We start from the raw sequence: 13,371 nt of genomic DNA, 5'->3' as shown, positions 1-13,371 counted from the left end.
AACAACTTCCTGTTCGGGAAGCGAGGAATGAAAACCAAAAATAGCATTTTTACCAGGCTCCTGTAAAATATTCATTGCGACGACAAAGTTATTAAATTACATGAACATATGGAAAGGTTTTGGATATATTTGTGAATGATTACATATTCTTTCATATACGAGAAGTGAGTAAATTACTTGCTGAAGTTAGTAGCCATCAGCTGGTCCATAGTATGGTCAAATAAGAATAAGCTTTTAAATTCCCTGCATTTCACCGAAACTATAAATATTCTGCTATGAAAGAGGTGTCGGTACCTGTGTTCTACTTTGTGAATGTGCTAAAAACACCTATGGATTATATTAAATGAATAATTATAGATTATGTGGCAAATTTATGAAATGCGGCTTTGTCGTTGTACAAATTAAATACCTGTTAATATGTGTGTGTGTGAGTATGTTTGTGTAAGTCTGTACATATACTTATATATATTTGTATATTTGTTTTTACAGTAAAAAAACGCAAATCCATATTTATAGATATTGATATAAAAATATATGAATATATCCAGATACGTATATATATATATATATAAATTAAATGTATTCTATTATAATAAGGGGTATAAGTTATACATTCCTGCTGAATGCAGTTGAGATTTCTATGAAACACGTTGTTCAAGAGAGAAAAACACAATACTAAAGGATGTTATTTTCAAATGAAAAAGTCATTAGTGCATTGGGGCTATTGCTATTAAGGGACAATAGCCGTCATATCGTACTTATCGGTATTTGAATGCAGTTGGGTCTTTGAATAATGGACGCTTTATGTACCCAAATATGCTGAGAGCCTTCTACCGCCGCACAATACTTCTGCATATTTCAATGGAAGCCACTGCCAATGGCTTCTGTACATTTCAGAAGGTAATGTGTACTCTAAGAATGTATATTTATTAATAAATATATATTTATTTGTGCCATCAATATTCTGTTTGCTTCATTTTGTACATAAATGTGTGGAATCGAAGTTTATTAGAGCAAAGTGTGTGACCTCTCTGTACAAATACCTGATATGTGTTTAAGGTACCTTGATTGGGTGAAAAAAATAGGTTTTGTCTTATTTATTTCTCATTAGCACCCATTAAAGTAGTTAAATAAATGGCAAGGAAAATATATGCCAATTAAGTGAAAATGAATACCTCTGGTAAAGTGAGCGATCGGGGAAGTAACTAATCCAAGTGGACACCAACCTGGTGTTGTGCTGTGCCCGGAAGCTACACGCAGTGGTAAGGAACATGATGGTGGTGGGTGAAAACTGTTAAAAAAACTATACCTTTTCAATCAGATATGTGGGTAGGCTGTGAAAAGAAGTCTACACAATGAATCAGGGATAAATGTAATTTAATAATAAAATAATACCTTGTTGTCCAGCACTCCCCCCCATACATAGTAGGTATGGGTGCATAAACCACTCCCTATCAACTGTTGTTGATAATCTCAATAAAAAGATTGGGATTTTAAAAAAATATTAGAAATATTTCTAAGGTGCTCCTTGAAGAGGTGTTGGCGCCAGAATGTCATATAGTGGACATATGTTGAAGTCACCAGACTCACAACAGGAGAAGTTACCATACAAACAACAATGGACACATATTTTGCCGTAATTACCATGTCTGTGCACATCTATAATGGGTTCTTTAACCAACATGGTTTGGCCACAAAGAATCCCCATAAAACATCTATTGATGACACTACTAAGTTTGTGAAAAATGTCTACCCCGAGTTTTTCATGTTGACATCATTCACAAAGAAACTACACTAAAATCAATTACGATGGAAAGACTTGGAGGTAGTATGAATGGGAATATCAAGTTGTATTAATAATAATATCAAGTTGCTAATAATAAATATTATGGCCATAAAATGCCATAAAACGCCCACTCCAAGAACTCACAGTAGTTCTTGGAGTGGGCATTTTTTTAGTTTCCTTGCCTACTAATTAGGTAATTAAATAAATAATAATGGTAATTATCAACAGCAGATGCAGTATTTGATCTGAATAATTAGCCTACAAAATGGCCTGGTCCAAACGCTATCACGTCCACATTTCTACTGCAACCAAAAGTACCACGTGCCGTTATTTAAATATAATGCAACTTAAATCAACGAGAAAAAAAGAAGCTTCTTTGTCTGTTTAAGTCACTTTTTAGTAGTTTTTTTTTTTTATTGCTGATTTTTCTTTCAAAAGGGTGAGAATGAGGTTTTGGGTAAACCGCCAGAGCTGCTGGACATTGTTATTAGCTAAATCCATACTCCCCATGAGAGATGATTACACATTTCATCCATTTGGACTCTCACACCCTCCTTTAGCTGACGGAGAGAGAGAAATGGTCGAAGCAAAAAATCTTTTCATCAAAGTAGGTGACATTTTAAAAAAAAAGAGAGTGGTTTAAGTGCTGTTCTGTGTATGAACCTAATTTAGAGACATTGATACTTTCATTGCTGTTGGAGTAGCCAGATTTCACTGAAAAACAGATGTTACTTTTAAGCTATTGCATAAAAATCTTTATAGATGCGTTCAAATGTCTATTCCTCTTTGGTAGCACAGACAACAGCAGTGTTATTTTTTAGAAAAGATACAAGCAACGGAGGATTGTATATTTTACCGTTTATCATGTAAAATACCAGACTGGTTAAAAACACACATTATTATGTACAGTAGATAATTGGTGTATACCAAATGTACCGTGCTAAACAACGCTTTGGCACTTTAGCGGTTCAATCGGAATTTGCCGTAATCTTATCTTGATTAATACTTGCTGCTAAAGATCCATTTTTTTATTCTTATATCTGGAATTATTTTGGGTGCTTCATTAAATATGTATTGAAACGTAGAAATTATTTGGTTGATTTATTAAACGTCTGATATATCGCCTTACGCATGGCTGTTTCTTATGAATCTTTTATTTTTGGCAGCCTATGTTGTATCACACGGCTATAGGCTAAAATTACCATCGGATGAAATATGAATGCAGCAAAAATACGAGATTAACAAATGGTTTCCAAGTAATGGTGATGGAATCTTAAGAATACCCAATGCCATATCTAATGATAATTGTTTTAAAGAAGAATTTATTACAAATTATTCCTAAGCATAATTATAATTATATACACCATTGGTATATACAACATTCTTTTTATAACAGAAGTTATAACGGAAATATAGTCCGCCTAGGGTGCTAGAGGAAAATAGAAATCTAGGGCTCAAGAGGGAGCTGCCATTTTGCTATCACATTAGGTAAAAAGAGTCCTTCTCGCAAGCTGGGATCTAACCCTGACGCCGAGCTCTATTTACAATAGGAATTCATCTCTTTCTGTCCTGTAGAAAAAAATAATCCCTGATGGTTTTTCTGGTTAACATGAAACTCATGTGTTACATTCAAATTCTTTTCACAAGTGGCGCGGGTTAAAAGGTCACAGCTTTCAGCTACGCCATCAGCCCAACAGGGATATGATCTGTTACTGTTCAGAAGCTGGTAAAACACTGGGAAAAACTTGGTCAGCCTATCCCGGCAGCCACTGACAGCTAGTTAATGGGGGGAGTGGACTCCAAGAACTCGGAATCTGTTTTAGAAAACACGACATCGACAGCAAAGACATCCAAGTCTGACTCAAGGAGGGCTTGACATCCTAACGGTCTTAAAAACTAAAAATGAGAAACTGTCTACCAGCTTCAATCCAATGGGACGTGTGTACAATTCTCGCATTGGTCTTATATACAGCTCAAGCCTTTCCCCAGACGGAGATTAAACTCAGCCAAGGTGAGTGCACTTTACTGAGTCATGTAACACATCAATGTTAGTCTTATATTAGAACATGTTATTTTTTATGTTACTTTTTTTCACAAATAATTGATTGATCAACTATTTAATTGCAAATTTTACAGTCCAGGTGACAATACAGCAAATAACGTGATACTTTTAGTGATTTGGTGGCACAGTATTTCCAAATATTGAGGACATTATTTGTCTATTTAATCTTGGCAGGTAAAGGTAGATTTTACTAAAATGTTCCATGTATTAGCATGGTCTGCCCAGGAACAAATACGGTACATTACCACTTTATTATTATTGTTAACTTTTATTTATATAGCGGCAACAATTTATGCAGCGCTTCTTACAATACATACATTGAAGGGGTATGACAAGACTAGAACTGACAGGCTATGACAAACCGATACATTAGGTGGAGAGAGCCCGGCTCGCAAGCTTACAATTTATCACTTGAATCTTGGGTAGGGTATGCATTTTATCAAAGTGGGCGTCTGTATCCAGTGCTATGCTGAAACCTATATTGGTCCTATATTCAATTACACTATTATTGTAGGTATACGTCTCTCCAAGAACATGATATATTTCGAAACATATTACTGTGATTATTCACATTATTAGATTTCAATTGGAAGATAACTTCTTGAGCAGGAAGCTGCTATATGACACTGCAGGAAGTGCAGGGTGCAAATGAAAATTGCTTCCCCCAGCTAACACTGGCAAATAACGTCAGCTTCATTTTTTGTTGCTGTGCTATCACTTTAACTCTTTCCTTCATAAAACCATTCATGTATCACTTGACTGTGTTTATCAAGTCTGCAGCATCCCCCCCCAGGAATAAATGTTCGCCATTCACTTTTTTTTGACATCTGGATGAACGCTTTGCACACAAAAAAAAAAAAATATCAAACTTTTTTTTACAAACCTAAACAATTCAATACTACAAATAAACTATTTACATTAACAAACCTGTATGCAAATGTTAACAAATTCATTAAAAAAAAGTTTGCTGATGGACTAGGCTGTATAAATTGGTTACAATATATGGAAGCATCATCTATGACTATCTGTGTGTTTAATGCTGGGTTTAATGGTAAAAGTAATTAAAATTTGTACATTAAAGGGGAACCGTCACACTCCATATTACTGCTAATTCTTGTTCTTATACCTATATAACTATAGGATTCAGCAAAAAATGTAGAATGTGACAGGCTCCTTTAATGTGCAAACATTCTAAAACAGGTGAACATTCAGATTAAAACCAAATGATGGGACAGATCTCACTGCAAGATTGCACAGGACCATCAAGCATTACGCCCATATTGCTAGAGCAGAAATGGAATGGTGAGATGTTGGTGATAAAGGTAAAAGTGCTTTAAAAATGGCAAAGCGGCTAATTTTCTTATTAAGGCAGCTTCCTTAAAGATAAAAAAATCGGTAATAGATGAGGAATAATTATATTTTGAGTGACATCATAATTCTGTTTCCTTCTCCCCTCACCTAGCATTCACAGACTTCCGTCAGCCCTTCGCCTGCCCTCTGTTTTGGACAGAATACAACGGGAACTGCTACAGGTTCTTCCCAATGAATAAAACCTGGGCCGAAGCAGACTTTTACTGTGCAGAGTTTTCACTTGGCAGGACAACTGGGAAATTAGTGTCTATCCACAGGTATGGAATACGGTTAGGCTGCTAGAGAGAATGAAACGTGTCCAACATTTATTGTCTTCTATTTTAGGCCTGTGAGCTGCGGGGGGGGGGGGTTGGTCAAAATTAGAGCAGACACCATGGAAAAATCTAATATTGTTTCTATAACAGCAGGACTGCAGAATAGTCTGTATAAAAACGGGGGGCATATATCCCCCACAAGGCATTAGTGACAAGAAAATTTCCTATGTAGATATGGGCCGCAAGGCTTGAGGAAAGTTAACTGGGGAGAAATAAACTTCATGGTACTGTTGAGTGTCCAGATTTCCCCAGAAATAATTATCAATACACGTAAAGGTTTTGATTCACAAATCTTTCCTGGAACACTTAATTCACACACAACACAAAAGCTAGTTCCGATAGGTTATTGCCATAGAAACTGAAAAAAGCTTATTAAAAGTGCTTTTTGATGTGATTAAAGCATTTAAGTAAAAAATCAAATACCAGATCCGCAAAGATTCTTTTTTTTTTGCTTAACAATCTAGAGATGAATGATTAACCAATTTTTTTTTTCCCGTTTAGCTGGGATGAAAATGTTTTTGTGTATGACCTAGTAAACAGTCAGGTTCCAGGAGTACCTACAGATATCTGGATAGGATTAAGTGACAGGAGACAGGTAAGGAGCACACATTCATTTACTGTTGTAGAGCAGAATTATCTTCTGTATTATTATACAATCCAGCCATCATACGCACTTCAATACATAAGATAGCTCTGTCGCTTTTAAATTATTGTTTGGTTCCTTTTGAAATTGCATGGGACAATTCCACAGTCCCATCCACCAGTTCTCTTTGTTACACATGGCATACTCACAGCCAATCAGCTCTAGCTTTGGCTCAGTGAGAGTTCCGGGGAGGACTAACAAGACCCCCCATATTCATACACCGCAACCATTAACATTGATTTTAATGAGCGCTGCTGATTGGCTGCTTCACACGTAGAAGGGGGCTTTGTGCTGCAGCTCTGGAGTTGTAACTACACCTATTTTATTTATTTTTTGAACAGGTTAAAGAATTCATATTATTAAAGTAGTTTGTGGGTACTGAAGTGTCCCTTTAACTGATTTAGAATCAAAAGCCATTTTACTATCGTAAAGACACATTTGTTCAGTTAAATAATATTGATTTATGTAAGACAATCAGCGTCAAAATATTTTTTTATATATTTAAATGTGTGAGTATTTATCAAATAAAATCTAGGAGGACAGTGAAAATTAACAATAGCATTAAAATCAACAATATACAGTTTGGCAATAATATTAACACAAATTAAGACATACTGGTAAAGAAGGAGAAACAGAGGATGCTCCTGCTCTTGTGAGTTATAATCGGAAAAGTGGAACCTCCATGGGAAATGAACATTGGCGAACTCCATTCTTATTCATGTGACAATATGTGGATATTGATCACTTTTATTTTCAAATCTGACTGATTAGCCAATGACAAAATCAATATGTTGCTTCCTCTGTCTGCCAAGGGTGATTGATTGGCAAGCAGCTGGTTAAATTATGCTATGACTGAACCATAAAATAAAGATAGATTTGCAAATTCTTACGTTTTTCTCCATTTTGTTTTAAAGCCGTCCAACAGTTGGATATGTGATCATTCATGAATGGCTCAGACATAGACTTATGTTCTACCAATGGTAATGTTAGGAGGTCCTACAACCAAGCATCAGAATGTATGGTCACACCTTTTGCTGGACCTAAATAGGCTAATATATTGGTGAAAGAAAGTCCTTTAACTTCATTCAAATAAGATTGGCCTCATTTACAATTATTGCCTAGAAACTGGACTGCGATTAAACCCGATTAAAAATGGCAGATCCACCAAGTATATACTAGTGAATGCACTTACTCTTTTACCTAATCGACACCTTGAAGGTCAGCAGCTTAGAAACCTTGAAATACACCTGTTCATTAACAACAGGAGGGTTACAGGCTGCCAAGTCCAAGTCTATTCTATTCTGTTTTTCAATGTGGTTTCTTCTTCTCATTGGAAGGAAGGAGAATTTGAATGGACAGACGGGACGCACAATGATTACACCTACTGGGATGGAAGTCAGCCTGATGATGGAACCAATAGCACCCCAGAGGACGAGGACTGTGTTCAGATATGGTACAGATATTATAGCGGTAAGTACATCAAGTAGAAGACATTTGCCTCTATTTGATATGTGTAAATAATATACATGTGGACTTTTTAATAAAACTTTGAGATACTAGTAATATTCCTTTTAGATGGAAATCCCCTTTTTCATGTATCTCTCTCTTGGACGCCGCTATTGAGCATAGCAGGATCATTCAGCAGCTTGGGCTTGTTAATGTAAGAGTGCATGAATAAGACAGACAAGCAGACAGAAGTAAGCTGCATGTTTTTCATTATTTCCCCTAGCACATTATGTACTGAAAAAGTGAGATCAAAGCAATACATGGACCTCCTATAGCTACTTTATCTAATGGGCGATCAGGGTATGTATCCTTACCCATCATTATGGATGGACGTATCCTGGACCCTCATAGTCATGTATTTATATAGCTGTTGTACTGTCCACCAGCCAAAAATGAGGTGCTGCACATAAACTTGGTCCCACCATGCCTTGCATCCTGATAATCTTCTGCGATATTTTTATCAAAGAGAATATAATTAATAATACATTGGATGGGAGACCCTGGAACCACCGTTTATCTGCGATGCTAGGAACGCAAGCGTTGCCATGTAATTTTATTTTTAAAGCACTCCCTGGTGCCAATCTTCTATCTATATTACTTATCAATACTTTAGCACAGAACGTGCCATTATTAATAACAGATTAATCTATTGAAAGTCAATGATATGGAACATTTTTCTGTGATATGTATATAGTGGAAATAATTCAGAGAGTTCAGAGAAATTAAATGAGTAATATTGCAAGAAACGGAAATTATGTTTTAATGAAGCTATGACCTCATACTGTATGTCTTTCCTATAACCTCATTTGAAAATACACCCTCTAGTCATGCATGCAGCTGTCTGCCAGATGCCCTATAGCATTTCGAGCACAGCTAATATATCAGCTTATCTATACAGATGTGAACATACAGACTATGTCATATATCTTACTACATTCATATCTTCCCTAATGAAGTCATGGGGGTTTAAAGAGTTCATAGAGGACTGAGGCGTATAAGTTTATGTTACCCATATAAATACATCATGAGCTCTGAGGCATGAACATAAGAAAGGTTTCTCTAACCTCTCCGATTATTTAATTACTTTTGGAAGTTCAGCGCTTTAGACAGTCGCCTTGCTTCCCAATATGGTAGGGTCAACCCTGGCTGTTTGGTTATTGGGTTCCTTCTTGTTGGAGTTCCAGTTGCTTTTCTGTTTCATTATCATTAATTTTGTAATGAGATATATGATATTGAGGAAGGCCATATAACATTTTACCATGGTGATAAGTAGACTGCTAAGATGTTAGACCTATATTTCCCCTCCTGGACCTACATTAAATGACCAGCTTGGATAATGATGTATTTTATGTGTTACACTGGAGGGACTCATAGAATCATACCAGAATCGTCCGGATTGCGGAAGGGGGGTCCTGACACTTTCCACTCCCCACCCATTTCCCTCTTAAATGGGCGTGTTTCATCATGACATAATCGGGAACACCCACTGATGTCAGCGGGACCGCACACTGACGTCATTGGGCAGTCCTGGGCGCGTCCCACAAGTGTAGGCTACAGGTAGCCGGAGCCCACAAGTTCCTAGGTATGCATAGAATTGTAGCGATAAATACCATGCAGGGGCAGAAGAAAACCCGTTCTTGACAGAAGACCCTAATTTCCACCAAAATAATAGTGTCTTTCCCTAGAAACTCAATCCTGCCACCCCTTCCAAAAGTTCTCTTTAAAAAATAAATCCTTGCCTTTAGTGCATATTTTTCAGTATCTGTCTCAAATGTATTTACATGGAGTATATTGTTAAATATATGGCACCACTAAGCACTCAATGAAAGGGTTACTTAATGAAATGGCACCGAATTGGGCAGCCGTCTACTTTGTTTTGCTTCTGTTGTCAGATCCATCTGCTTTGTTTGGCAACTGAATGTATTATTCTGGTTTTCTACCTTATTTTTAAGGCTTACTATTGTACAGTGTGACATTATGTCTCTCTGCCAATGCAATCTGTAACCGAGGGTGGATGTTTGTCATTTTTCTATTAGCATATTCCATCTAAAGGTTAGTTATTTGCATTCCATCCACAGCTTCTGAAACACCAGACATTCAGAAACATAGAACAGATCTGCGGATTATTGTCATAATAATATCTCACCGCTTGAACGGCTATTCCCTTTCTTGTTTTCTATAGAAATCAAGATTCACTTTCAAGAAAGATGCAGCCCTAAAAAAAAAAAAAAAAAAAAATTTTGTTGGGTCACAACTCCCATGACTCTCAGCCAGCCACGAGTTGTAATTCTACGACTGTGAAAGGCATTTACAGTGTCGATTTACTCATCTGTAGTAGCAAGTTGGGTAAAATGACGTAAACCTATTTTTACAAGCTTGTGACTCATACCTTTCGAAATGGCCAACATGGTGATATTTATTTCTACATGTAACAAATTAAAACAAGACTGAGGGTTTATGTACGTTAGTTTGTGAATTTCAGTGTACTTAAAGCATAATATAAGTCCAGACTGCCCTGCTATGAGGCACCCCCCACGGGCGGCATCTCCTGTGATCAAGTAACAAGTAAGAGGACAAGTACGTCCCGAGCAGACCCCAGGGGTTTTGTTGTCGATCTCTCTGTTTAGGTTTGTTAACTTATGGTTGAAGTCCTCATGTCATTGTGTTCATTGAAGACTTTGGCCTTGAAGGTCCAGTAACACGTCCATTTGGTTATTGTGTGGTTTCTTGGGAGGAGAGGTCAGACTGCATAAGGCTCTGTCATGGTCGGGGCCAAAGGTAGCCCATGCATGACGATCGCTGGGCATGACAAGTTGCACGTTACGTTTTTATGCTTCCATAAGATGGCTCTGTGCATTTTCACCGACAGCCGCACACAGCAGCACACAATGCATATTGGGTGAGTACGGGCGGTGTCGGCAAGCTGATGGTCAGTCCATGCCTGGTCATGGCGCACGATACACATTGGATTGAACGTCAGTGGTTTTTATGATGGTTTTATAATTTGATAACAAACAAGAAACTAGTTATATAAAAATGTCTCTCTTTTCTTTCTATCTAGCCTTGCGTTCCTGGAATGACAATAGCTGCAGTCGTGAATTCCCTTTTGTCTGCAAGATCCCTTCACAGCCAAACATGTGATCGATTCACTGCTCGTCTACAGAACACATAACAGAGGATCACCGGAGAGAATCGTACAATCTCAAAATCTACTTTGAATATGCTAACAGATCATGGTGCTTTTTTATTAACACGATTAATAATAATATTCATGTGTATGTATCTAAATGAATGAATCTGGTCAAAAATATCTATATTGTTTTGTTTCCCAGTGCAGTCTACGTGACTTCAATTATTCTGATAGATTATTGAATCCAGCCCAATGTCTTAAAAATCAGGAGTATCCAGTCTGAAATGAAAATGATTCCATCAGCTTCCTATAGGAACCTTGAGACAGCCAAACACAAATTAAGAATAATGGGAAAATATCTCAGAGAATACCCCAAAACAATTGGATGCCTTTACTCCTAATTAAATGTCAATCAAAGCACGGTCATTTGAAACAAAAAAGGTTTTCATATTCAGAAATGCAAATAAAAATGATGCAGGAGATCCTGACAGCTCCCCCTGTGCACAAATATACCTGGCCATAATAAACAGTATACCGAATTACAGAATTTAAGAAGAAAACAGAAAGATGCGGTTCAGACAAAAGTGATAGAATTTATTAATGTTGCTTTCAACAAGATTCCATTTTCTCAGCAAGTTATTAATTGTTCTTTATAGGACATATCCTAAAGTCAGGTCATTTTTCATTAAATATAACCCTAAAAAAGGTGCGCAGATCAATTATATATTCCCGCAGCATGTGTTTCAAGTTAAAAAAAATAATATTTCATAGGTATATGTTTACACTAAATGCATTCCATACTACTGTCTTCATTCAATACTTTTTACCATTCTTATTGGAAAATCATTACAAATAAACCAGCAACATGCCTGGACTTTAACCCATGCATAACCAGCCTTCTAATTCCTATGACTTGATTTTAGCATACAGTGTGATCCATAGTGTGTATGTATGTGTGTGTATGTATATACATATATACACTTTTACAATGTTTTATCACAGCAGTTGTTTTCATGCTATAAAATACATTAATAATTACTTATACAATGCAAGTTTGTAGTAGTAGATCGTAATAAGAAAAACAGATATAACTGTATTAGCCCAAGAATATGGAGTCTGTAGTCAAAGCTGATACTAGACGGTAAGCTCTGGGGTCCTCAGAAGTATCTGTTTACAGATGAGCCTAAAGAAGAGACCTCTTGGGTCTCGAAAATGTATGTAATGTTACATTTATTTCTATGTCGCCCCAATAAAAGGTATCAACTTCAACTAAAGACTCCTAGTAAAATCTCAAGATAAGGTGGGCGTTCAGATAATGACAGTAATGTAAACATTAGTAAAATCACAGCATAATGTCTTGCTAGGTGTTCACAGAATTTTAATGTTTATTTATGTAGTCAGAATATTTTTTTTGCCATATGTTGTATATTTACATAATACACAGTAATAAATATTACACAAGTTCAATGTGTTGTGTATTTTCTGTGTTGTATAAAGAGGGGCCTTTAATATACATAACGCGTTCCCCTTCTTCCATCACCGACCTACAGCTATACGGATTGCAATAATTAGCCCTGCGCCATGAGATAAGATGAAGGTAGAATAGAGAACCATCTCTATTTCACGCTCTTCATGTAACGTAAACTCAACAGATGGCTGCAGCTATAAGGGAAGAGTTGGAAGCTAAATCATCAAAATTTGTGCGTTAGGAAATAGTTCCTGTCATTGATGAACTGGAAAATCCAGCATCTGCTGTGGTGCTCCACAGAATCATCATAATGGTCAGCAAACAGTACATGTCCCCGGCTGTCTCTAGTCGAGGAAGGTAAATCATCGCTCCCCAAAAAGGTTTATGTACCTACATGCATGCAGCAATCTGCCAGCACACTGCCGCAGGCGAGATAGTGCATAGGGGCTGTGGTGGGGAGTAGGGGACAGGGAGTGTGTTGGGGGCAGGGAAAGTGATGGTGGTAACTGGGGCTTTAGTGGGGGTATAAGGGGATTTGGTGGGGTAACAGGTGCTGTGTCCTAGTGTGGAACAGAGGCAATAGGGACAGCAGAGCATATATATATATATATATATATATATATATAACATAATTAGTACACTAAGAAAATATATACTTACCTCAGAAAAGATGAGGGAGTGGAATGGCTGTCCGCTGGCTGCAGCAGGAAGAGGGGAGGAGCAATCAGAGAAAAACTTTATTCAGCTCCCACTAGGAGCAGACAGCGTCCGCTTGCTTTGCGGCCGGGGAGTAATACTAAAGTACAGGTCGGACCGGAGGCTGCCTGATGGTCCTGACAGCCTGTGGCTCGCGGATTGCCGCTAGAATGTGTAGAATTTTCCAGGGCCCTGACCCTCCGCGACCCACTGAAGGCAGGGTCGCGACCCACTTTTGGGTCGCGACCAGTGTTCCCTCTAAGCTGTGTGGTTGTGTGCGCGCGCACATAGCTTTTTAAGAGAGCGCACACTTCCAAATATTGTGCGCACAACAATTTTTATATGAAATAAGAAATATGCTTCTGATTTGGGGGTGGACATAGGCACAGTGGAAA

The 13,371-nt window shown here is 37.4% G+C and overlaps 1 protein-coding gene across 1 annotated transcript; it reads left to right on the top strand.

Moving 5' to 3' along the window:
- The first annotated feature begins 3,546 nt into the window (after positions 1–3,546).
- On the top strand, positions 3,547–11,559 carry CLEC19A (C-type lectin domain containing 19A). Its single transcript, XM_053471046.1, has 5 exons — positions 3,547–3,797; positions 5,311–5,476; positions 6,035–6,128; positions 7,514–7,646; positions 10,744–11,559. Exons 1-5 carry the CDS (start codon positions 3,689–3,691, stop codon positions 10,821–10,823), a joined length of 582 nt encoding a protein of 193 aa, XP_053327021.1. The 5' UTR covers positions 3,547–3,688; the 3' UTR covers positions 10,824–11,559.
- Positions 11,560–13,371: the final 1,812 nt, after the last annotated feature.

This window comes from Spea bombifrons, chromosome 7 (assembly GCF_027358695.1).
Source record: "Spea bombifrons isolate aSpeBom1 chromosome 7, aSpeBom1.2.pri, whole genome shotgun sequence".
NCBI lineage: Eukaryota > Metazoa > Chordata > Amphibia > Anura > Pelobatidae > Spea > Spea bombifrons.
Note: the sequence above shows the minus strand (reverse complement) of the source record. Positions and strands in the feature narration are given on the sequence as shown.